Source organism: Leopardus geoffroyi, chromosome E2, assembly GCF_018350155.1.
Source record: "Leopardus geoffroyi isolate Oge1 chromosome E2, O.geoffroyi_Oge1_pat1.0, whole genome shotgun sequence".
NCBI lineage: Eukaryota > Metazoa > Chordata > Mammalia > Carnivora > Felidae > Leopardus > Leopardus geoffroyi.
The window spans coordinates 21462814-21489175 of record NC_059335.1 but is presented as its reverse complement, the minus strand read 5'-3'; the positions used below and the strand labels follow the sequence as shown (position 1 = coordinate 21489175).

The window sequence follows — 26362 nt, the reverse complement described above, 5'->3', positions numbered from 1 at the left end:
CCTCCACTTAACCCTCCGATTTCAGGCAGCATCTGAACCTCTGCACATCTGAGTGTTACTCATATCAAAATACATCCCGTCCACATGTGGTCCTCTCAGCAATCCGTCCCAAATCCCCGAACTTCCACTGACAGGGCCCTAGTGACGTCACAGAGCTTGGCCTCACCATTGGGAGTGATTTATTGATGTTTATTGGGAATGAATAGATCAAAGGCAGCAGCATGACGGGCGATCAATCAGTCATCAAATCAAGGGTGGCAAAGGGCCAGAAACCCTTCTTCCAGGCAACATACCCCCAACTGACATTATTGCAAAATAATGTTATGTGTGTGGGTTTTGTTTTGTTTTCAATGATGCTTTTTCCAGAAAAGAAAAAAAAAAAAAATCGGCTCAATCTTAACAGGAGTTGACATCCTGGCAAAAAAAAAAAAAAAAAAAAAGAGAGAAAGAAAGAAAAGAAAAAGAAAACCGGGGGTTGGGGAGGGGGGTGGGAGTAGACAGGCACGTCCCAGAACTAAGTGCTACGAGGAGGTGAGGGTGGGAGAAGCAGTGGAAGGAGGGGGTGGGGGTAAGGGAAAACAAACAGGGATAGAGGAAACGCCAGCATCTAACAGTGACTTGACGGTCATCTGACAATACGGAGACCCAGTGCGCTCTGCCTTCCACCGCTTGCCCGCTTTGGGCCCAATAAATGAAGAATCAATCGGATTAGCAGTAAGGTGGCCGAAGGGACCCGCTCGCTCACTCGCCGGCTCTCTTTCGCTCGGCAGACACCGGGCTGTCCCCCCGCCGGCCGGCCGCGGGAGGACACGGAAGGTGTCCCAGGGAACTCAGGTGACCCCGCCCGCCCCCCACAGAAAGAGCCCGAAGAGGGCTCCTTCCCATCCCCTCCGCAGCCGGCGAGCTGAAGAGGCAGGGACCCAGGCGGGCTCAGTTAGCCCCCGAGCGCGCGCGGCTCGCGAAGTGGGTGCGAGCCGGGGCAGGGCGAGCGCGGCGGGGCGTCCGGGGGGCGCCCGGGACGCGAGGCGGGCGCACGCACCCAGAGAGCAGAGCAGCGAGCGAGCCTGGCGCCCCGGAGTTACTCTGCGCGGGCAGAGGAAGAGGGGCGAGGAGTGGGGCGAGGAGCCGGGTCGCCGCCGGCCGGAGGCGCACGGCAGCGAGAGGAAGAGGAGGAGGAGGAGAGGAGGAGGAAGGGGAAGCGGCTCGTACCTGCTGCGCGCCGGGGCGCCTGCTGCTTCCTCCTCGGCATGATGCTCCTCCGGCGACTGCCACTGCCGCCGCCGCCGCCGCCGCTGCCGGGCTGAGGAGAGGGAGGGAGGGGCGGCGGGCCCGCGGGGGGGCGAGGCGGGCCGGCTCTCAGCCTCCCCCCCGGAGAGCGGCCGCCCGCAGGATGCTGCTGCGCCCCGGCTCTCCGCGTCCCCCCCTCTCCGCGCTCCGCCGCGATCCCCGAACGTGCGGAGGGAAGAAGGAGGGCGGGCGAGGGAGGCGCGGGGAGGGAGGAGCGCGGGGGGAGGAGGAGGCAGAGGAGGAGGAGGTGGTGAAGGAGGAGGAGGAGGAGGACCGCGCTGCTGGCGGAATGGGAAGTTTGACAAATCGCTCCAGAGGCCCGAGGAGGAGGGGGCGGGGAGGAACGGCGGCCCTGCCCCCCCCCCGCCCCGTCCCCAGACGAGGTGCGCGGGGTTCGGGGCCGGGGGGCGGGGAGAGGGGGAGAAGGCGGGCAGAGGGGTGGGAGGAGGAGCGCGGGAGCGGCCCCGGCTGGTCCTGCCCGGGCCCCCGCCCCCGGGCAGGGGGTCACGGCATCCGGGGGGGGCGCTCAGCCGCCGCCGCGGCCCGGGGCTCAGCGGTCCAGTCTTCTGCCCGCGGCGCGGCTGGAGCGGCGGCGTCGGCAACAGGCAAGCTTAAAGGAAAAGGAGATGATCGTGTCACTCGCCTGCCCGCGGGGGCGCCGCGCCCCCGCTCCCGGCCCCGGGCCTGTCTAGGACCCCCGCCCCGTCCGGGGAGGGGGTGCCGCCCCTCCGCCCCCGCCCTATGCGCGCACGCAGGGGCGCGGCGCCGGCCCGGCCCAGCTCGTCCCGGGGCGCTTGCTACCCTCTCCCGCCCCTCTTCCCCACCCAGCCTCGCCCCCTGGCCGCCCCCGGCTGCCCCGCCCGTGCCGCACTCCTCTCCACCCGCCGCGTCCAAAGCCCCCAGCTTTCTCGCCGGGCCTGGGCCCGCACCCCCCGGGGATGCCGGGGCCCGCGGGCGGGCGCCGGCGCCCTCGAGGGAGGAGGCGGGCGCGGGCCGGAGTGGGTGGGGGCTGCTCCCAGACCCCGCGCCACCCGGGCTCCTCCCCCGGGACCCGCCGCAGCCACTTCCCCCAATTTTTTTTTTTCCCGGGCAAACTTTCCCGGGCCCGTCCCGGGGGTCGGCGTGGGAGGGGGGTGCCTCCAAGTTTCCTCCTCCGCACGGGAAGATCAAGGTCCTTCCGCCCCCCACCCCGCCCTTCGCCCCCTAGGCGCCGGGCCGCGCCCCCCACCCCAAGCGCTGGCAGATCCGAGGGCGGGACGGGGGGGAGGGTGGGGGCGGGGGAAGGAACTCGGGCTCCCAAGCCCATCCCCCGCCCCAGGGCGCCCCCCGAGAGGGGGCCACCGCGCCCAGCGCCCGGCTTGCCAGCAGTACGGGGCGAAAAGAATTGATTATTGATTGGGTGATTGGGGTCGCTGAGGCGCCGAGCGGGCCAGACCGGCGGGCCGCGGAGAGGAGGAGCTGGCAGGGCTGCGTTGGCGGCGGGGCGACGCGGGCTCACTTACGAGCGGCCGCGAGGGCGCGGGTGGGCCGGAGCTCATTGGGACGACCCCCGGGCGGCGGCGGCTGAGCGAGAGCCTGAGCCCGAGCGGCGCGGGCGGCGGCGCATCGATGCGCTGCGGGTTCGATTGCGTCTCCCTGGGCCAGCTCTTGGGCCGGGAATGGGGCGGCCGCGGCGGGTCTGGCTCCGGGCGCTGCCGGGCGGCGGTGGTGGGGGGTGCGGGGGCGGCCGCCAGGCCCAAGGTCCCCGAAGTGGCGCTGCTCCTGGGCGCGCCGCTTGGGGCCCGGAGGCTCCCCTGGGCCCCGCGTCCGATAGTCCCGGCGAGGGCCGGAGCCCCGCGCCCCTGGGACTGCCTGCCTGAGCGTTCCCGGAGCTGCAAACCCCGGCCTTCTTCCTTCCTTTTTTTTCCTTCCTTCCTTCCTTTTTTCCTTCCTTCCTTTTTCTTAATGTTTCCTTTTCTTGTGTTTCTTTCTCCCTTTTCTTCTGCCCTGTCTTTTTTATCTTTTTCTTTGTGATTGTTTATGCAAGTTTGTTTTAAAAGTTCACCGGCATGCTTTCTTTTCTTTTAGACCAGGAGACCGTGATCTCACCCAGACGGTAAGATCAAAAGTCTCCGCTCGCCCCCAGCCTGCGGGCTTGGGCTCGGTCCAGACGCCTCCCTGAATGCAGATGTGTTGCTGCCGTCCTCCCGGGCTATAAAGCCGCCTCCAGCGCCTTCGCGCGCGCAGGAGCGCTCGGAGTTGCGGGGTGCGGACCCCGGGCGGTTGCGGGGAATCGGAGTCCGGCTGCGACTGGGCTCCCAGGCGGGCCTTGTGTGTGGCGAACTCGGGGGCGGGGGCGCGGCGAGCGGTTGGTGCCTGCGGCCGCGGAGGCTAAAACAACTGCCCCTCCAGGCCCGGGAGACTCGGCCGTGGGGCGTGAAACGCTTCTTGCGAACGAGGAAACGGTGAGTTGGCAGACGCCGCCCGCGGCCTCTCGGTTCTGGTCGCGGCGCTGGGAGCCTCTTGCCTGGAGGAGGGTAGGCGCCGCGCGAGGTCAGCTCCTGCCCGCCCCTGGCTCACCTTCCCAGCACCGAGCGCCCTTTTGGGAGCGCCGGTAGTGATGGGTGCACAGCGCGGGGCGCCACGCACGGAAGGCTGAGAGTTTCGCCCTGGCTTGTGCTCCCCCTCCTCCTTTGCTTCCCAACGCTGCTCTCCAAACCTCTGTTCCCTCCTCCCCCTCCCCCTGCGGGCCACGGCCTGAGCTCCGGTCTCCGAGCCGCCCGAAGCCACCGCCCGATCGCTACCTCGCCCTCCCCCGCTCGGGCGCCGCGCGCGGTGCGATCCGCCCTAACATCTGTCCGTCCAACCATTGGCGCATCCATCAGTGTCACTGAGCTGCACATCGCAGCGACAACCCGTCACGCGCAACACGGGCTATGCGGAGTGCAGACTGCGACCGCGCTGCCGTGCCCGGACACTCAAACAGGGTTCTGGCCCGGCGTGGCACTGCCTGGAACCCTGATCTCTACAGTGTTCTTTTAACCATACGCACCGCCTTTAATACCAAGAACTCAAAACGGGACTAGTTTTGCAGGCCATGCTAGCCATGGGACAGATGGAGAGGGACACTGTCAACCTAGCCCTAGCAATTCCAAGTTCTCTTTGCCCCTTCTCTGTGGACTGGGTGTGGCGTAGGAGAAAAGGCAGGGAGGCTTCCCCGATCTGCACCAAGCACAGTGTGTACTTGAATGCAGGGGCTTAAATGGGCTCCAGCTCGGCCGAATCTGGGGCACATCTTCTGGCCAGAAGGTCTAAAGCTAAAACTTTGCCAGGCCCCTACCTGGCTGCTGCCTGTGAGGAGCGAGAGAGGGGGAAGGAAACGCGGATCCCAGTGAAAACCAGGGACTCGATTTAGGGAGAAATGGTGTCAGGGTGGCAGTAGGTCTGTAATTCATATGTTATTTACAGAGTGAGAAAGGGCAAGGCCATATGTTTGAGAAGCCAGAGCTTTGCGGGTAGCTCCCGGCGCCATTCTCCAAGAACGCTGACCTCCCCCGTGGTTACCATTGCTTCTTGCTTTCCCCACCCGTACCTCGCACCCCGCTGTCCAGAGGGCAAATATCTTCTTATAGGTGCCTGATCAGTTTGGCCAGGCCAAAGGGGCTGTCTGGTCCTCCCCCTAAGAAGTTCAGGGGAAGGGCGCACGGAAGACCTACTCCTCGGACATCTGCGGGGTGGCGGTCCCTGGCATTTTACCTGAGCGTATTCCTACTGCAAATATTTCTGCCCGGGTGTCTGGTGAGTTCTGCCCCACTCAAGAGTCGGCTACAGGAGCGGGTCAAAACCTGTGCTTGTCTTCGTTCCGCGATTCGCGAGGTAGAAGGGATACAGGAGCCGCTTTCCGGCCAGCGCCGGGAGCCAAGGTCTGCGCGGCTCCGGAGGAGGCCGGAGACGGCCGCGGCGGCGCTCACAGGGGCTCCTTCCTGCGGGAAGGAGGGACCGCGCTCCAGGGTGCGGCCGAGCCGCTTTCACGCTAGAGGAGGGCGGAAAAGCCGGCGCCCGGCGGAGGAGCTAGAATTCTGTAGAAGGTACCACTGTGTAGAAACCTTTCCACCTCACTTGGAAGAGTTGCGGACACCCCTGAAAAGTGACAGCAGGCTTCCGCTCCCGCGCAGGCACCTGGTGACTTAGCCGAGTGAGAGCCACGCAAAAAGTGACCCCCAGCCCAGTGAGACGCTCCCGACTTTCCGAGGTGCTGCTTTTCTGGGCATTTTTAAGTCCCTAAACACAAAAGAAGGAAAAGCGGGCTGAGGGGCAGTGGTGAGACATATCGAAATGCCCAACGGCAAACGCCCATGGGAGAAACTGATGGCTCCCATTGTGGCCAGGTGGCTCGCCCAGCAGCGGGGTGGCAACGTGGTAAGTCCAGAAAATTCCCGGGGGCCATGAAGACAATTCATGACCCCCAAGATTGCGGCCTGGGCCCAGTGGAACCCTGGTCCTCCTCCCAGGCGGTGCCCTGAGCGTTCTGCAGTACAAATCCTCCCACATGCCAGTTTTTCAGGTCAGGGGTTAGAAATGTGATTCTAGCCTTCCAAGCCCTGAGACCTGCAGGCCCCAGTCCCTGGGCCTACTTGCACGGGGTACGTCGTGCCACGGGGAGACTTGGTGTGCTTGACCAACCAGAGCCCCACTGGGGCGAGTTGGGGGGTGGGGGAGTTAAAGGCGGGCGAGGCTGAATGAGTGTGGTGGAGGGGCAAGGAGCTGGCCCCAAAACAGGATGCTCCAGGTAAGGAAGCTGTAGCGGGGATGCGGGGACGCAGCAGTCGGCCACCGCCGCAGCCACCGCCGGGAGGCAGCCGAGGTTGTGTTCAAGGTGCAAATGAGGGCAGTGGGTGACAGTCCAGCCTGACCCGGTGGGGAAGGCGGAAGTATGTCCCCATTTGGCATGGCCACTGAGGAAAAAGGCTTCAGGAAAGAAGGTGTCCTTGAAGCTGCCAGTCCAAGACAGATAGCCAGGGTAGGCCAAGGTCCCAGGAACTTGGGAGCCTGAACCCAGGCCATGACCAGAGATTCTCTGTGCCCTGAGGGAGGAACTGGCCAGCTGGAGGGACAGGGCACGCTGGGTAGAACACGCAGGGAGCCTGCACCCCATTTCATGGTGCGAAGGCTTCAGGCCCGGTGAAGGGGCCTTGGGGAGCCCACTGAAGGCCCAGCAAAGGTCGTACCAAGTGCTTTTTTCCTACCTGCCTCCCCCTGGACTGCTGGCCTGGACCGGCTGCCCCCTTACACACTGCTCACACTACGGTCTGGGCTAGGCAAAGGAGGTACCCTACATGCAGAGAGGCTGACTGCCTCCACCTGCACACATCGACCAGGAATTGGGCCCCAGGACCTCAGCCCCTCCCTCAGTGCTAGAAATCTGGACTCTGGGGCCAGGCCCTCACCAGGCGGTAAATTGTTTGCTGGAGGTGCATTTACAGAGCAGCGAAGTTTGTTTCCCTTTTTCCGGTAGCTTTGTTTTAAGGAACCAGATGTTTTGTCTGTAGATTCTCCCGAGAACTTTTATAGTTTTGACGTGAAATAAGCCTTTGCAAATCGGAGCGGTATATTAACACCACTTCTGTGGGGGCTTTCGGGGAGCTGCATTGGGGGGTGCCTGGATGTGAGATGGGGTGGAGTTATGGGATGGGGGTGCAGATCTCTCTTTGAAGAAAAGTAGGAGACCTCTCTCTCTCAAAGTCAAGAATTGGTGTTGGGGTATGAAGCACCTCCCCGAATACATGGGGTACCTGTATGCCCCCCACCTTTCCCCTCCCCGGGACTTTACTACTTTGTAAATTTCTCGTCGTAGCTCAGCGCAGAGAAGTCTGGCCCAATTTTGCCAACTTTTCACATGCCTGCCATTCCCGTAGGACCACTGGACTCAAAGGCAACAGGGCCTGTGGTCTTCCCAGGCCAACCTTGATACCCCTGGTCTTTTGGGGAGGGGCAGAGCAAGGGAGCCCCAGGCTGGCCCTGAGCTCCCAGCACAAATGGACACAGAAAACTTTGGATGGAAGCTGACCTGACCAAGCCCCTTAGGAAGTCAGGGCTGGCAGGTCCTCCTCCTCAATGCCTCATTTTTATCAGCTGGAAATTTCCAGGCAGCTTATAAACGTGTTAAAGCAAAACCAAACCTATACACCTAACAGAGGGAGGGAGCATGGTAATCCGAGGGAAAGCACATCTTACTATATACCCCTCTACTGGTTGGGTGATTCCTGGAGACGACTTTCTCCAGACAGGCTGGGACCACACCCGCCCCTCACCCCCTCCCCCCAAGCTTGCCTGTGTTCTTGGTCTTGGATCTCCAAATTTGGAGAGTCCAGTTTGGATCTTTCTTCTGTAATTATTTTTCAAGCTCACTCATTTATGGAACTTTGAGGGGGAAAAAAAAAAACTTTTTTAAGAGACTGGAGATTTAGTAAAGAAAATAAGAAGTCTTTGTGTTTTGGTCTAAGGAGGTCAGGTACACAAGTAAGTCTAGCTCGGAGGAGCAATTACTGGCGAAATGCCCTTTGGTCAAATCCCACGCGCCTCCTTTGACTTTTGCGGGGAATTTCCCGAATTACTCGCTGCTGCGTGGCATGGTTTTTCCCACTCTGGATGAAGTGGGTTTTTGGAAACCTTTTGGGCAGAGCTTAGAAAAAAAGAAAAAAGAAAAAAAAAAAAAAACAGAAACAAAAAACCACCCTGGAGACAGCTGCAGCCGTGTCGGGGCTCACCCCTGGCTGGGAGAGAGCAGCCCTTTGCTAGCTGGAAAGGAGAGGTGCTCAGCCCTTCCCGCGCCGATGCAAGAGTTGTGTCTGAATCAGTGCGTGGGCAGCCCAGTGCGAGGCTGTGTTCGGACTCCGGTGGAGGAACACTGGAGGAGGAAGAGGAGAAGGAGGTCTCAGATATCAACCCACCCGCTCTTCGCAGACCAGACAGCCCAGCTTTGCATGCCTGGTGACCTCATTAACTGGCCGGGGAATTTGCAAGATGAGGAAGAATCTCTTTTCCTTTTCTCTTCCTGTATCGCTCTTTTTTTTTTTCTGTCTTACACATTATGGTTTTGTGTTCGTCCCTGAATTTACAAACGGGAAAGACCGAGGGCAGTACTCGGTAGGACAGGTACAAGAGAGAGGGGCACTGGGCCGGGTCTTCGTTCTTTCTCATTTTTTGTTGCCTGAAGCTTGCGCGTATCACTGGTATGTCCGGAATAGGAGAGCGGGAGTTCTTTGGGACGAGGTGGTCGGAAGGGTCAGATTCTTTGTATGCAGGTAGTGCCTGACCTCAGAGGCTCTGAGCTCCCCAGATTTTCCTCCTCTGCAGAGAAGCTCTGAATGCTTCCCAACGTCTTCCTCTGACACTTTTCTTTCCCATCTCTTTCCTCTTCTTTCTTCCTTCCTCCGCCTTTCTTCGGTTGCTTTTTGCGTTCTATCAGTCCCTCCCCAACCCCCACAAGGATCCGGAAAAATGATCTATTTCGGGTCTAGCAAGCGCTCACTCCAAAGAGGTCGAGTCCTCCTCTCTGTGGTAAGGCAGAGGCGGCCACTCCCCGCCCCCCCGTCGTGCGCAGCCCGCAAGGGAACAAGGTACTTTGTAGTCGCCGCAGCTTTTTAGGTGGGGGGCTGGGGGGGGGGGTCAGAAAGAGGTTGACACTTGGTTTAAAATAAAAGAACATGTTAAGAAGTTTCAAAGCTGCCAATAAAACCCTTTAAGTGGCTTGTGATTCAGTGCCTGGAGTTGCGGCGATGGCATTGGTAAATGACTCCAATGCCCAAAGAAAAATATTACAAATGCCGCTGTCTCGGCCACCAATCGGGCGCCGCTCTCCAGCGCGGGCGGTGGCTCCTCTCCGGCGCGGAGGGCACCCGCATTTGCATGATAAATTGACCAGACAGGCGGCAGCCAATGAAATATTCAAATGAGGCCAGGGGTGAGGGGTGGAGTCCCGGGGGCTCCCCGTGGAGCCCGCGGCGGGAATGCGCGGTACCACCTCTCTATCAGCGCCCTCTAGAGGTGGGATATCGGGGGCGGTCGCTCCAGCCCCAGGGACAGAGAGGCGGGAGTTGGGCCAGGGAGGTGGCGGGCTCAGGGTGCTCTCAGCGCTGGCCTCCAGGACTAGGTGCGCCTCTCCTGGCACCTCTCCTGGCACCTCTTGCACTTGGACTGTTGGGGGATTGCAGAGGCCGGTGGTGACCTCTGAAGAAGGGGTTTAAGAGGAGATCTGGCCCCTTCACCCCAACCCCTTCCCTAGGTTGTCCTAACACAGCTGAAGTTAAAATAGTGTGCCTGCTCTATTGACATAGTTTCAAGACAAGACCTTTGTCCACGCAGGTCCACGATACCTTCCCCAACGTCCTGCAGTATTGAAATTCTGGAGCAGACAAACCCAACTTGCCCTGAACAGAGAACTGTGTGCCCACGCAGGCCCCAAAGTCCAGGGCACCCGGACCTAGGACTGGTTTGGGGCACCTCCTGGGAAAACACGTCCTGGTGCAAGTGCCCCGACCATGGGGCAGGAGCTCCTATGAGCGTGCAAAGGCAGGCAAGGAAGGAGATGTGTACAGGCTACAGATGCCCAGCCAGGAGGGGTGTGGAAATAAGTGTGCTTGCAAGTGCACACAGAAGGGACCAGCTCTGCCCTGGTGCTGACCTGCAGGAAAACAGGACTCGACAGGCACGAGGTGAGGCCAGCTTCCAGGCCCGGCTCCTTCTTGTGGCTCAAGACTTAGTGGGGGGGCTTTGCACACAATACTGGGTTGCCTTCTGCCAAGGACCAAGGGATATCTCTTGTCCCCTGAGCCTCTCTCCCCTCCCCCCAGCCCCATAGCCCCTCTTGTGCCCAGTACCCCGGGGCCTTGCCACCCCACCCCTGCAGCCTTATTTTTCACGTACAGAGGTTTTAGAAGTTCACTTGTCTCTCCCTGGTGTGGACTGGTGAGAAGGTTTTTCCTTCTCCATCTTTCCAGGAGTTAGAGTAGGGTCCCGGCCAACAACTGCTCCAGGGAGAGCCTGATCTCCACCCCTCTTCTCAGCCAAAAGGTGGTCAGGCTGAAGGGAAGTCTGAGTTCCTGCCCAAAGAGCCTTCTAGGTGCCTCTCTAGGAGACATACTCAGCTCAGGCAATCATCCACGGCCATCCTTCCTTCCCTGCCTCATTCTTGAGGGGCAAGGGGGACGATGGGGAGGTGGGGCCAGGGGGTGTTCTCAAAGCCTGGCCCCAGGCTGGTCACCTAACTGTAAATGCACATAGAAAAAAAAATAGTAGCACTGAATACAAATTTGAGAGAGCCTGGATTTTGACTTTTGATCGCCTTACAGATGTTAGCAATACTTTCAAAATATATGGCCCAAATAGGGGGATTGATTTGCATCATTTAAGGTTTTTAGGAGTGTTTCAGCTGAAGAGAAGGGGCTCTCTGGGTATATGCTGGGGGAACAGCTGGTGTTGGGGTAGGTTCAGGTATAAAAGGAGCCTCCCTGCTTCCAAGAGAACACTCGTCCCAGCCGACGTGAACGTCTGGGGATAAGGTTCCCACTAGGAGAAAGCCTTTGGTCTGCAAGGCAGCAAGGGCACCTGCAGGGCACAGGCCCTCCCAGCCGGCAAACCCTCCTAACTCCTCCTCAGGCCTTACCTGTCGGCCAGGACAAATGAGACTTGAAAATGGGCCAGAGTCATTCTCCAACAGTGAAATTTGTCAAGGAGTCACTCCTGCTTCAAATGTCCAGAATTGCAAGCCGCTCCCTCTTGGGGATGGCACTATCTAGGGCATGCCGTTGAGAGTCAAGAAGGGAGACAGTAAAGGGGAGAGAGTAGAGGGCTGTCTATCCAGCCCAGGACCTGGTCCTACCTGAACCAGATGAGGCACCAGGAATGAGGGAGCAAAGGCTGCAGGGAGGAATGAAGGAGAGCAACTTTCTCTTAGGAGAGAAATACCAGCCAGCAGCGTAGAAAGGTCAAGCCCACAGTGTGTCTGCTCTGGGTGTGCACCTGTGCACTTTGTGGGTGAATGCAAGTTCTGACCGTGTGATGCAGGGCCTGGGCTCGTGACCCATAACTCACCAAGTGCTCTCCTGCAGATTGCTACCCCATCCTTGAGCCTTCTGTCCTTCATCTCTAAAAGCAGCTCCCTCCATCGTAAGCACTGAGTAGGGACTCGGGGAGGAAACATCCAATCAAAGTTGGAGATGCCCTTCCAAACCTTTGCCTCTTTGTGCTACATTCTGGGAGCTTTCAGGGCCAGACAAGGGTTTGAAAGAGAAACAGTGTTACCAGCTGCATGCCCACCGGGGAGTCTCAGTAGAGCCTGCTGTCCCAGTACTTGTGAGGCTCACCTGGGCTGACGCATATGTGGCTGCTTTGGGGAAGGGCTCAGCATATGCAGTAGTTGTGCAATAAATAGCCATGGGGTCAGACCTCCCTGAAGATAGGCATATAAATGGCGTGAGGTTGGATGCACCCCAGGATGCAAGCAGGTGCTTGGAGTGGGGCGAAAAAAAAAAGGAAGAGGGGAGTTTCTGGAGGCAGAGCAGTGCACAGGCCTCCTCACTTCCTGAGAAGAGTGAGCATTTGCAGGGCGAAGGAGGCAGATTCCGCCAGGTTTTTCTGGGAGCTAATTAAAAAAGGGGTATGGTGAGGAGGCTCACTGATATTTCTATTTTCCCTGTTAGTAGTGACTGGAATGTGTGCCATCCAGGTCAGATGGAAAATAGAAGCCTGGAAAATCTGACACCCTCATTGATTTGCTCTCTGCCATCGCTACTCGCGAGAGGAAGAGATGTGACTTCAAAATTGCAATTAGGAACCAGCCCGCTAAGGGTTCCTTGCGTGAGCTCCCGTGCTGTGCCGATCACAGGCCTGCCTCTTCTCATTTCCTGAGGAGGTAGGTTCATTCATAGTTTTCAATGAAGCAGGCGATGCAAATGTATCATGCCCCCTCCCCACAATAGAGCTCATACCTGCCGGTCTGGCGCTTACCTTTCCTTTCGGTCAGGTCTTTGAAAACATGGCAATTTTCCCAATGTTTTAAAAGTATTAACTCCCCTTCAAACATTCTTTAACCTTTAATGTTTTGTAACTTGATGAAAAGGTCATTTTGTTCTGAAGATGCAGCTGTTCCGTAATTGTTCAGCTATCAGGGCGAATTCCATCCAAATCCGGAATTCTTTAACAGGATCCAAACCACCATGCACACGCATGTGCACACATACACATACACTCACAGCAAAATATAAGCTAATATTTTCCAATATACATCTATGCATATGTACATATAGCTACCTATATATATGTGTGTGTGTGTGTATATATATATATATATATATATATATACATATATATATATTTATTTATTTATTTAAATATTTGCGTTTATGTACACATGTATACTCCCAGGGACTTGGATTTGGATTACTGTAGTCCCCCCTTCTCCACGGGCATTACGTTCCAGGACCCCCGATGGATGTCCGAAACTGGGTAGTACCAAACTGTGTATATCCTCTGATTTTTTTCCTAAACGTACACACGATGAAGTTTAATTTGCAAATTAGGTATCGTAGAAGGCTAACAACAACACCTAGTAGTAAAATAGAACAGCTGTAACAAGATACTGTAATAAAAGTTGTGTCTGTGTGGTCTCTCTGTTTCCCTCAAGTATCTGATTGTGCTGGACTCACCCTTCTTATGAGGAGGATGTGAGTTGATGAGATGCCCACACCATGAGATGAAGTGAGGTGGGCGATGTGGGCATCGTGACCCACTGTCAGGGACTATTGGCCTCCTGACCATACATCGGGGGGATCATCAGCTTCTGGAACATAGATGACCGCAGGTAACCGAAATCACGGAATGTAAAACCGCGGATCAGGGGGCTAATATAATATCTCTAGTATTTTCACAGCAGGACTTCTTTGCAGGAAGATATCTACACAACTGACTTTTTTTGGATGCTAAGGTGTGCCAAACATTTGAGGGTCACCATCTATTATGCACCGTGCTTGTTAACTGATTTCTTAAAAAGATTTAGTCAATTTCTAATTTAACAATTCATTGCTGTCCCTGCAATAAATGCCCCCAGAGACCTAGGAGAGTTGAGACGTTTTTCCATCTGTCTTCTTACGCAGCGTCAGCTTCTTAGCGGTCATGGGCTCTAGTAACTGTTTTCTTGTCACTTCTCTCTTTCTAAGCTGATGTATTCTTGGAAACAGACTTCTAAGCATGTTAGGTTTATATTTAAAATGGAATTAATAGACTCAGATAAGACCATAAAAGTATTTTCTGCAAGGAAACTGCATGAAGCTTATGCCTGGATGCCACAGTATATATTTTACTTATCGAGAGGTATTGGGTGTGGCCTCCTGCGTTTCTCATTGTGATGGTTGAATTTTTTTTTTTTTTTTACTATTTTTTAAGTTTTATTTATTTATTTTGAGAGGCACAGAGACAGGGCGAGCGGGGGAGGGGCAGAGAGAGAGGGAGAGAGAGAATCTCAAGTAGGCTCTGCACTGTCAGCGCAGAGCCTGACACGGGCTTGAACCCATGAAAGCACGAGATCATGACCTGAGCTGAAACTGAGAGTCGGACGCCTAACCAACTGAGCCACCCAGGCGCCCCAATGGTGGTTGAATTTTTAAGATGAAGACCTCCAGGCAAATTAGAAGCAGTTGAGTAGAATAGCTTGCCTTAAGTCTGTGTAGACTCACATGAGGAACAGATCTGATCTAAAGTGTAACGAGTGACGCTTGGGTGGCTCCGTGAATTAAGCGTCAACTCTTGATTTCTGCTCAGGTCATGATCTCAGGGTCCTGAGATAGAGCCCCATGTGGGGATCCGCCCTGGGCCTGGAGCCTGCTTGAGATGACCTCTCTCCCTCTCTGTCCCTCTCCCGCTTTCGAGCACACGTGCGCTCTCTCTCAAAATAAGCAAATAAACATTAAAAAAAATAAAATAAAGTGTAATGAATCACTTAGAGCACTCTATAAGATTCATACTCATATTAAACTTAAGAGAAAGGATTGATCCTTTAGTACAAAGGATACAACTTTTACTTGAAAGCAAATGTTTCTAAAAGGCTTTGGGTTGCAGTAAATGGTAATGAAGGACGGCAAAGGTTAAGACCGCCAAGATGGTCTCTCTTTGGGGTCATTCCTCCAGAACGCCTCACTCGGAATCTCTCATTCCACATTATTATTGGTCCCAGATTGGCATTTCTCTGGAATCCAGTTTTTTGTTTGTTTGTTTGTTTGTTTGTTTGTTTTTACTTCTTATGTTCCTGTGTGTGAGATATGTTGCAAATGCAGAAGAATGGGTCAATCATGTGTATGGTTTAAATAATTTTATAAAAGCACCTAGATGGCTCAGTTAAGTGTCCAACTCTTGATTTTTGGCTCAGGTCATGATCTCATGAACCGTGAGACTGAGCCCCACATCTGGCGCTGTACTGACAGTATGGGGCCTGCTTGGGATTCTCTCTCTCTCTCTCTCTCTCTCTCTCTCTGCTCCTCCCCCACTCATGCTCTCTCTCAAAATAAATAAATAACTTTACCTAAATAAATACATAGTAAAAAAATTATAAAACAAACAACTGGGTAACCACCACTCAATCACCAGAAGCCCCCCAACATCTCCCAGTTACAGCCCCCTTTCCTGGAGGCCGCCATCTTGATTTTTATAGTGATCTCTTTATTGCCTTGCTGTGTGGTTTTAGCATGTAGGTACACCTCCCTGGGCCTGTCTTTCAGCTTTACACAAGTGAAATCATATTGGATGGATTATTTTGTGTCTTCTTTCTTTCACTCAGCTTTACATCTGTGAGACTTCCATGTGGACATGTGCAGTTGGTTATTTTCAAAGCCATTGGCCATGAATATATTGCAATATAGTCGTTTTTTTTTCCCCCCGCTGTTCAGCTATTATGAAAAATGCCACTGTGAACACACTTACTCATGTGCTGTATACATGTGTGGCAGAGCCTATCTGTTACACATATATGGAAGGTTGCTTGGTCATACAGCATGCATTTCTATAAATCCCAGCCGTTTTCCAAAGAGATTATGTCAATTTTCACTCCTAGAAACTATTCTTAAGTCTTTCCATTGTTCTACATCCTTGTCAGCCTATGATATTATTAGCTTGTTTGTTTGTTTGTTTTTCATGCATCCTAATCTAGTGGTTGGGGTTGCTGTCTCACTGTGTTTGACTTGTGTTTCCATGAATGCTAAAGACAGGGAGCACCCTTTGGTATGTTTGTGGTTGCTTGGATTTCCCTTCCCGCCAAAGTCCCTTTCCCATCCTCTGTTGGATACCTGAGTCCTCTGTTTCAGAGACGTTGCTTCAAGGTGCTTTGGCACCGTGGATCAGAACAGAAATGGTTCGAGGAGACCCTTAAGTGTACTTCCTAGGATGCTTTAGTTGGCAAGTGATACAGCCCCCTACTGACACTGGCTTAAGGACATTTTCTAGTGGTGAATCCCAGCTCAGTTATACAAACAGGAACCCCGTTTTCTCTGCCCTCCTCTCATCCACAAGGTGTTTTGTGTCAGGATTTCAAGAGTCCCCCAAATGCTAAGTAGAACTGGTTGCTTCTTTGTTCACACCCATCAGAAAAGAGAATCCGAAACTTTTCACTGACCCGTGTAATCTCTGTCCTTCCCTTCAGTTTCCAGGGGCCCTTTCTGTGGAGCAGTGCCTGTCACCCGGGAATGCCAGGCTTTGACTGGGTTCATGAGCGTCTCTTGTAGGCTAGAATGAAAAGGATGGGGGGAAGGTCAATCTCAAATGGCCATCACATTATACCAAGCCTGCAGCTTTCAAAAATGATTTTTTTTTTTTTAATTTTCAGAGTAAAATTCACTCTTTTGGTATACGGTTCTCTGAGTTTTGACAAACTTAGAGTCCTGAAACCACCACCACAATTCAGATTTGGGATAGCTCCCGTCACCCCAAAATGCCGCTGTGCTGCCCTTTTGTAGCCAATAGGTCGCTCCGCCCTTCCTTCCCACACCCCCCACCGCTGGAAACACTGACCCGTTCTTCATCCCTATAATTTTGCCTCTTCCAAAATGCGATCTAAATGCAATGCTATAGGATGTCCCCTTTTGAGTCTGGCTTCTTTCACTTAATATGATGTATCTGAGATTGGCCCATGTGTGGAGTGCGTCAATACGTTGTATGGAGGTACCACAGGTTGTTTATCCGTACACAGCTGAAGGCCAACCGGCTTGTTTCTACTTTGGGGTGACAATGAACGAAGCTGCTATAAACCTAAGTTTATGAACGTAAGTTCCCATTTCTCCTGGGTCTCAACACCCAGACGTGGATCCCTGGGTGCTGGGTCGTATGTTAAGAGTATGTGTAACGTAATGAAAAGCTGCCAAACTGTTTTCCAAAGTGGCTGGATCATTCTGTATCCCCACCAGCGATGAATGAGAACTCTCTTGCCTCTAAAGAGAGCTTAGTGGGCACGGAAGTGCTTTGCAGAGAGTGAGGGCGCTACTCAGGGCACCGACGTGGGGGAATTCAGAGACGATGGTTCTGAACTCTCAGCTCCCGTGGGCTCCTGGCCCACCTCGCTGTGTGCAGACAGGCCGTGTCTATTTCCAGGGCATTTGCTTCTCCGAAGAGAGACGGGGCAACATCACTCTGCCCATTTCGCAAGGGAGGGCATAGCACTGCTTTTCTCGGGTGAGACAGCGTGGCTTTATCTAGTAACCATTGGGAGCAGGATTCCATCGGCCTCATATTTTATTCCAAAACTCACGAAGTAAAATGAAGTATGGGCATTTGGAGCATTGTTTCGCTGTGTGGCAAGAACTAGGCAAGGACCACATCCAAATGCACCATCAGAATGTCAGAACTGGCAGGGACCTTAGCAACTCTCACTTTAGACCTGGTAACCTGTCACACACCCGGGTCCCCAAAAGCACAGGACTCTGCATTCCAGATGCAGGGCAGGGGCTCACCAAAGGTGAGCTGGGACAGGCTCATCAATCAGGGTAGCTATGCACTGGGGAGCAGAGATGAGGCATCCCCCACACCTTCTCGTCTTTCATCTGAGTGCCCATTTCTGAGGCACCTTCACATTTCAAACGTCCTGAGAATATGTTTAATTAGAACTTGGCCATACAGCCTTTTGAAATAAAACAGAAGGGGCCGGCTAATTATATCTCTCAGCATTCTGTGGCAAACATATATTTTTTTAATAAAACACTTTCCTAACCAGAGTAATCCCTGGAGATGCAAATCCTCATTTATAAGAAGTTTCCCAAAGGGAGTTAAAGAGAAGATGCCTTATAAAGAAAAGAGACAAAGAGAGTGGAGAAGTGTCTTCAAAGAGCTTGTAAAAGATACGCTCGTTCTGAGGTTGAAGGAGAGGTATCTTAGGGATGCAAATTTTTATTTTAAATATCTTATCATTCTTTCCTGTATTTTTGATAATGTATATGCCCCCCCTTTCAGTTATTACCACAAGAGCCCATATTTCTCATTCTGATATTTTTCCTAAGTGCAGTAGCTAAATAAACAAGTGATTTTCTCAAAATGCACTTTATCTCCTGATGGTGCTTCCCTGTCTCTCTCTGTCTGTCTGTCTCTCTGTCTCTCTCTTTCTCTGTGACTCACCCCCTGTCCCTTCACGCAGGTGCCTCGGTGTAGCACAGAGTGTGGGTCTGGGTGTGGCGTCCTCTCTCGTAGTCTCGGCGGCCCAGGCGGGCAGGGGAGGACTGGGGCCCTCTGGAAGCAGTGGCTGATGGGACATTTGCACTCATGAGGCTGACAGCCCCAATGGGTAATGGCAGTAGTAGGGATAGCTAACGTCTGCTGGGAGGTCGCTCCACGCCTGGCAATGAGCGAAGAGGGATACGTAATTTATGTCGCTCAATCCACACAATACCGACTGTAGGTGTTCTTAACCCATTTTGTAGATGAGGCGAGGTAATGAATGTGTGAAGGACCTCATCGCTGTTGGAACTTGAACTTGAACCCAGGTCTGTCGGCCCCAGAACTCAGCCCTCCCCTCCCCACACGAGGCTCCTAGAATGAGCTTTGCAGCTCTGTTCTCCATACGCTGTGTGGTGTGGGCCCTGCGTTTCCAATGAAGTCCCCGTGTCAGTTGAGGGTCCCAACAGAAGAGAGGCCACACCCAAGTTAGGATCGTTCGCAGGGGATGTCCCAAAGAGGCTGTCTGGGAAGGGAAGGAGCAGGTGAGCACGGCACAAGAGAAAAGTCACAGAACTGCTGTAGCCCCGAGGCCCGCAGGCCGTGGGGTAGTGATTGTAGGCTGGAAGTCAGACGGAATGTGGCAAGGGGCGTCTTCAGAGCCGTGACCTTCAGAAGACCTATAGGGAGGTGACCAGGGAATGACACTCTGAGACCGCCCTGTCTCCTCTTCCTTCGCTTCCCCCCAGACTGCCCTTTGGACGCACCTGTCAGAAGGTAGCTGGCAAAGGTCATGCACTCATCCAGGCCGGCCCCCCAACCACAGCACCGTGCGCTCCCCCAAAACACCCACGGGCACCAGCTCGTGTTGGGAGGGAGGAGGGGGACCGCCAAGAGGGGTCTCGGGAGCAGGCCTTGACTTGCCGAGGGAATAAATATCCACAGAGGATGCACTTCCACAGGGAAGGCTTGGTATTTGCCTTGTGACGGTGTGCATGCTTCGAAGGTGCAGACGTGAACGGACGTGCCTTTCCACCTGCAGCCTCTTACAACGTTCAGACAAACTCCTGTGACCGGCCCTCTTTCCTTGAGACACGATACGTATAGTCCTCTCTCATCAAAATCCTATGAAATAAAATATAGTTGAAAAATTAGAAAGACGGGGCACCTGAGTGGCTCAGTCGATTAAGCGTCCGACGTGATCTCAGACTTGTGGGTTCGAGCCCCGCGTCGGGCTCTGTGCTGACAGCTTGGAGCCTGGAGCCCGCTTCGGATTCTGTGTCTCCCTCTCTCTCTCTGCCCGTTCCCCACTTGCACTCTGTCTCTTTCTCTCTCAAAAAGAAATAAACATTAAAAGAAATAATAAAAAAATTAAAATAAATAGGAAGAAGAGAGAAGTCATTTATCATCTCGTTCTCCAAAGACAACCACCGTTGTTAATGGTTGGATAGACCCCCTCCACTTGCTGTCCCCAATGCTCTACCCTCTGAGTGACAGTAATATTGTTTAAGAAGTTTTGAATTATGAATTTTTGATTGAGGGCTGTCACAGCCTCTTGCCATGTTATGATCAAATTTTGGGTAAACAGAGTTTTTGACGGCTGCGTAATATTCCCTCGCATGGATGTAAGAGCCTATATTACCATTCTTCCACTATTTAGATGTTCAGGCTATCTTGTGGTTTTCATTCCTATTATACGATGCTATAACTAATAACTTTGTGTATAAAGAATTTTTTTTTTCACATTTCAGATTATTTCTTCAGGATGACATCCCAAAAGTAAAATGATGGAATCAAAGGTTAAACCTTTACCTAACACAACACCGGCTGCAGAACAGACAGGACTTCAGTCAGTACGGTTACAAGCGTTCATGGGGAGGCTCTTGATCAATTCCTTACTCAAGGCCTTTCCTCTGGAACAGGCAATTCTTAATTTTGTTGTAGCTGCATTAAAACAAAAAAGGCAAAAGAAACAGGTAAAATTACTTTTTTTTTAATGTTTTATTTGTTTATTTTGAGAGAGAGAGAGAGTGTGTAAACAGGAAAGGGACAGAGGGAGAGAGAATCCCAAGCAGGCTCCACACTCAGTGCAGAGCCCGGCGATGTGGGGCCCTGTCTCACGATCGTGGGGCCGTGACCTGAGCCAAAAACCAAGAGTCAGATGCTCAAACGACTGAGCCACCCAGGCACCTGGTAAAATTACGTTTAATAATACATGTTATTTAGCCGGTTACGTCTAAAAACTACTATTTCGAGATTGCAATCAACATAAAAATTATCAATGTTACATTTTACGTTATTTTTCGTGCAAACTTTGCGGATCTGGTGTGTAGTTTACACTTACGACACATTGCGGGCCGGCCGGGCCAGTCACATTTCAAGCACGTGACAGCCACACAAGGCGGCTGAAAGCTACCTGTTGTGGACAGTGCGGGTCTAGAGCAAAGAATCTGCCAGAGATATTTGCCACTGTCGGCATCTTTATCTTTGGCCCCAACCCCGCTATGTCTTAATGGCTCCCCCAACCCCCTTCCTGGATTTTGGGTTGAAAGCAGAGCAGGTGGTCAGGTTGTAACATGACTTCCACCCCTGGGTGTTTTCACCTGTTGCCCTCATTCCTGCCTTGCTGCTAACAAACTACGGTATCCCCTGCATCCCAGCTCCTGTGGACTGATTCACTCAGAAATATTCATTGAGCGCTTCCTAGATATTAACCCCGTGCCCCACCCTAGGGATACAGGTGAACCAACAGACTTTTCTTGTGAATTCATTACAGAACTTATCAGCGTTCTTGGGGTCTCGTGCGGAGACAGACTTTAACCAAATAATTGCACAAGTATGTAATTGCACACTGTGGAAAGTGCTATGGAGGGAATATGCCTTTTAAAAATGCTAGCCACAGGTCATGGTGTGATTGGCCTATCCCTGGAGGTGTTTATTTTTTTTTTTAATTTTTTAATGTTTATTTATTTTTTGAGAGGGAGAGAGACAGCATAGGCGAAGGAGGGGCAGAGTGAGAGGGAGACATAGGATCTGAAGCAGGTTGTAGGTTCCGAGCTGTCAGCACAGAGCCCGACGCGGGGCTCGAACCCACAAACCGTGAGATCATGACCTGAGCTGAAGTTGGGTGCTTAACCCACTGAGCCACCCAGGCGTCCCTGCCTGGAGGTGTTGAATAGAGGTTGTCCGGCGAGGCCGTCTTGGTGAACGTTGATTTGACAGATGAGACTTCAGTAGGAGCATCTCAAGGTCCCTTCTGGTCCCAAGCGTCCCTAAACTCCAGTTGGAAAGTCTTTGGGACAGATAGCGGCTCACCGGTTCTCACGTGAGTGACCCGTTCATCTGTTGTGGTCGTCCTCTCGCAAAATACTTGGGGCCAGCTGAACAGCGGCATTAAGGGGAAGCAGAAGGCAGTTCATTCATTCATTCTTCATTCATTCATGCATCAATCCTTATCATGTAATCTGGGGGATGTCAGGCACTGCTCTGGATATTCAGAAAAGCAAGGCCAGCATTCTCTCCGGCCAGACGATACTGCCGACTGGACACGCTTTCCCAGAGAAGATAACAATTGGAAAAAGAGGAAAAATCAATGCTAATAGAACTCCTTTTTCTGGTTCCTAAAATGACATCGTCCACAGCTGCCAATGCTTTGAGCCCATGGCAGCCGTGGGAGGCAAGAGCCGTGGATGGATGCAATCTCGTGAGCTTTTCAAACCTGGCCAAATCAATAAACGCGAGGCAGAGATGAAGCCTGCTGGGTGGAGGGAGGCTGGGTTCAAGGGGCAAAGTGTACCATTCCTCTTGTACCCCCTGAAACAGGATAGGGAACCTCCCTTCAGCCCGAAGTCTCCGGGGACAGGGTAATTTCAGCTGCACTTGATGTAGCCTATACATCACTGTCTTCTTGACCAGCTCTCAAATTAAACTCTGATGTATAAAGTTAAACAAAAATGAGATAAAAATTGGCAGAGGTTGAAGAGGGTCAAAGTAGTCAAAACACAAGGTATTGCTCCTTTTGATATATGTTATTCTGTGCGCTTAGAAAAAAGAAAATTATAAGTCTCCCCGAGACTGTCTCGTTGAGAATGAGGCATTACTAATTTATTTTCAATAGACTCCCAGGTTTCCTAGCTGGGAGGAATGTTCTAGGTATTGTTTTCAGGGGAAAGAGGCCATGGTTCAACCTCAAAAAAGGCTGTGATGACGGGAAAGCTTCTTGCAAAAATTGGAGTCCTTCACAGCAGCCTGACGGTGACCCTGGTGGCATGGCTGTGTCACAGACTGCGGGGTCTGACGGCCTCATCTTCTCATCTAATCCTGCAAAACCCTAAGGAGCAAACCACACAGCATAGATCACCGCCCCCTTTGACAGCTGAGGAACGGGAGACGTACAGAAACCCGGTGTCTGACATAAACATCAGCACACCTCACCTCGTAGGTCCCAGGACACAGAGGCGAACAGGACAGAGGTCTCTCCTACAGACCTCGCCTTCCAGTGCGAGGGAAAATCATCAAGCACAATGACTGAAAGTAAAATATGCTTGGGGCCCCCGGGTGGTTCAGTCGGTTGAGCGTCCGGCTTTGGCTCAGGTCATGATCTCTCGGTTGATGAGTTCGAGCCCCGCGTCAGGCTCTGAGCTGACGGCTCAGAGCCCGGAGCCTGCTTCAGATTCTGTGTCTTCTTCTCTCTCTGCCCCTCCCCTGCTCGCGCTCTGTCTCTCTCTGTCTCAAAAATAAAGATAAACATTACAAAAATAAAAAATAAATAAAGTCTGCTTATGGGTAGACTGAGTTGCTGTGGAGAAAATGAAGTAGACAGGGGACAGGCAGATGGGGATAGAGAAAGTCAGAAGTGTAAATGAAGGGAGTGACAAGATTGGATTTACATCCTTAAAAGATCACAAAGGCAGAGGTGCAGGGAATTAACTTCAGGGTCAAGGGCGAGATAAGGAGGCCGTGAGCGGGCGGTGAAAATTGTCTAGGTGAGATAGGGCGGTGGCTTGGGCCAGGGGGTGGCCGTGGCAGTGGGGTGCAGAGCCAAGGTCTATTCTGGAGGTAGGACATCTAAGAGCGATCTCCGGCTTCTATCCCAGGGCCCTTTCTGCGACGGAACCCCACCTAGCATATCGTGACACCGATGCGCCCAAGTCCTGAGCAGGCTGCTTCTCTGGGGGGAGTAAAGATGGGGTGCTAGACAGCAACAGCAAAAAGCAGGGCTTCTGGAGAGGGGGTACCTGGTCCAGGTGTGTGCATGTGGATGAGTCATGATACACATTACCACCTTCAGCCTTATTTTTCCCAAGTAATCGGGAAAGTTCCCTTCCAGCCCACTTGCCTCTGTTCTTTCCTTAAGCATCTCTGCTCTGGCTCTTGTCTCTGTGGTTCTATAGAAACCACTCCCTTCAAGGCCATTGTCACCATGCGCCTCCACCCCGCCCCATTAGCGCTGCTCCGGGACAGGTGGACCAGACCGGCGAGCTTTCTGGCATCCCAGTATCTCAGTAGGCACTTGCCGCCCACCCACTGGCACCACGAGATGGGTTTCCCCACAGGTTGCGACGTCCGTGGGCAGAAGCCAGGATGGGGTTTATGTGGACGACGAGGGCAGCCTCCGGTCTGTTTTGCTGATGCAACCACAGCTGCGCCGGAGCCCGCCTCCTCTGAGAGGCTTGGCAGGTCCACGTATGAGGGTGTCCCAGGTAGAGCTGAGCCCCGAGCCGGCCGGTTTCCTCCCTCTGCAGAGATGTGTGAGGTTGGCTAAGCCCCAGGACAACCTCAGGGCGAACTCCCTGAGCCCTTGTGGAACATCTCAAGTTCCTTCTCTGCTGGGCTCTGGACCGAGGCGGGGATCAGGGGAACAGAAGCACCGATCTACCAAAGTCACACCCTTCTTGGGGACACAGTAGACCATACCTCTCCTTCTTACTTGCAATTCAGTGTGACTTTAACTAAATGTTGTCAGATGGAACGTGGGCAGAAGTGACGTGTTCTACCTTCAGTCTAACCCATAAAAAGCACCCTGGGGGTACTCCGTGCTCTTTTCCCTTCTACTAGCTGGATGCAGATAGTGGCGAGGAACCAGGGTAAAATCAAGTCGAGGCACAAAGTAGAGAGAGCCTGGATCCCTGAAGGACGGTGTGGACGGGCACACCCGCTGCAGACTGCCATCCAAGCAAGAAATAAACATCTGCTCTGTCGCGCTTTGCATGCCGGGTGGCTTTGTTACGCTTTGTTAGCCTCCGCTAAGTGAGGCAATTTCTGCTCTCAAGGAGTTTGCGATCAAATGAAGAGAAAAGCCTCAGCCGCACCATTCTGGAACAACAGTAGGTGGCTTTCAAGAGGAGATGAGTAGTTGGATTTGGGCTTTCGGTTCTGAAGTCACGCACTGCAGGCCCCTGGGCCTGTCACCTTCCCATCGAAGCCCTTTTCTGGAAAAGTGGAGAAGGGTCAGAGCAGGGGGAAGGCCCTTCTGGCAGGGGAACATCACGGTCGAGGGCTCACAGGCAGGGCTTGAGGCAAGGATAAGAGAGTCATGTTGATTCTCCTTAGGGGAAGAAGAAGATGGGCACCTAATAACTTCGGCCGTCATGGGACAGGGTGACGATCAGAACTCTCTCACTTCCTCTCTCTGACCTAACATGCCCACCTCTAGAATTCCCGAGGAAGCAGAGCCCTCATCCAGGCCAGGACCCCCACCTGTTGTCCTGTTGTCTGGGTGCTCAGAGATAAGTCCTCCCAGACCTGCATGCTCGACGAGAACAGCTCCTTTGTCCGTCTTTCTCCGGGGCTCGTGAGCCCTGGGGTTTCATCCTATTTCTGAGCAGAGGATCCTGGCTGAGGCTTCCAAGTGCCAGCCGAGATTCGAATGTCGTCTTCATAGTCACTGTTCCCAGCTAGGCACGGGCAAGCCCAGCTTGGGTCTGTCTGTTCCCCACCGGCCAGGAAGCAGAGCCCTTTACAACTGAGGAGCCCGAGCCCAGAGGGTAAAGGCCCTGCTCGTCACGCTGGACACCCCCCGGGGCTGTTCACAGTCACTTTTTTCCCCTTGTTGGGAAAGACAGATGCCAATGCCACTGGTTCTCCCATTGCTGACATGAACCCCACGCACACCCTAACTGTGCCCAGTGAATGGTGCCGTTCCAGGCGCTCCCCCCCGCCCCCCCCAGACGAGCATCACGGAGCTGACATCTACAGACTTGCGTTCTAGACCCTGCTTTTACTGGTGGCGTGACCTTGGCCTTCCCACTCCTCCCCTCCCCCTGCCCATTCTTTCACGACGGTTACGTCACAAGTTTTCGTTAAACGAATACTCATTGTTCATTATGTAGCTCTTGCTGCGTGTTGAGGCCAGGGATGTCCCAGGGTTGTTCGGTTGTTTCCGTTCTCACCTTGTCTTTCCTGGAGCCAAACTGCTTGAGTTTCTTTGTGCACGTGATTAAGGTTGCCCACACCTGCACCCTCTGGTACTGAGAGTGTGCCACAAGGTCAGACACGTCGGGTCACCTGCCGTAACAGTTTCTTCTTGCCCCTGGACGCATCCCCTCTGCGGTCCTCCGATGTGCAGTCTGGTTCCTTACCGTGTGAGCGACCACACAGGTAGTAGCATCTGGGGCTTTCCATCACCACCAACCTAGGGATTTCCTTCACCTCTTTCAGCCTCTGGATCCCCTGTGCCCTGCAGCTTATATCTTTTCTTTCCTGGTGTAATCCCTCCTTTTGTTGGTCCACAAGCCCCAGCAGCTTTCTGATAATGTGCTTATTGGGGTCTAAGTTCAGCTGGCAGGACAAACAAGTCTCCTCTGCCTCCTCGTCTGAGCACTCTTCCCCGCAAACAAACCAACGACAACAAAAAGAACAGCAAATAAATGAAAGGAGAGGAATGCCAACCTAAAATACAAGCTCCATTTCTTTTTGTGGAATGAGCAGACAGCCGTAACCCAGTATTGCAAAGGATGGGCTATGTGTCTGCGGCTGGAACCCCAAAGTAGATCAGAAGACACCACAAGGGTCACTGTGGGGTAAAGTCTCCGGAGGGGAATAGTTAGACTGCCCGATCCCCTCTCGTGAGCCTACGACCCCCTCCATGTCCTCTTGGAAGATGGGAAGGTGACTCAGCTGAGAGGTCCGCGAATGCAACCCAAATAAGGGGCTTGGGGGAAAGTCTGTCATTAAACCCCTAGTGCCGTCTCACAGAGCAGAGGCAAGTCAGGAGGCCACCTTTCTTTGTGCCATACAGTTCCTGTGAATTTTAACACGCGTATAGATTCGTGTGACTAATGGCACCACCAAGATATAGAGCGGTTCCACCCCCCTGTCACCCAAACACCCTCATGTTTCCTCTTTATAGACATGCTCTCCCTCCACCACTAACCCCTGGGAATCACTGATCGGTTCTCCATCACTGTATTGT

At 53.3% G+C, this 26362-nt stretch overlaps 1 protein-coding gene and 1 long non-coding RNA gene across 3 annotated transcripts in view; one reads left to right on the top strand and one right to left on the bottom strand.

Annotated features, from left to right (window-relative positions):
- TSHZ3 (teashirt zinc finger homeobox 3) overlaps positions 1-2895 on the bottom strand; it is a 72194-nt gene extending 69299 nt beyond the window's left edge. Inside the window, exons 1-2 of one of the 2 annotated variants that reach the window (XM_045442579.1) lie at positions 2790-2895; positions 1210-1897 (exon numbers count right to left, since the gene is read on the bottom strand). In XM_045442579.1, the coding sequence (XP_045298535.1) occupies positions 1210-1249 (40 nt within the window). In that variant the 5' untranslated portion in view covers positions 1250-1897; positions 2790-2895. Of the gene's footprint in view, positions 1-1209; positions 1898-2158; positions 2234-2789 lie in introns of those variants that run through there. The other variant, XM_045442580.1, reaches the window with a different exon arrangement.
- A 671-nt stretch (positions 2896-3566) lies between these two features.
- Positions 3567-19922, top strand: LOC123579072. Its single transcript, XR_006702612.1, has 2 exons — positions 3567-12178; positions 19701-19922. It is a non-coding gene; the product is annotated as an uncharacterized LOC123579072 (long non-coding RNA).
- Positions 19923-26362: the final 6440 nt, after the last annotated feature.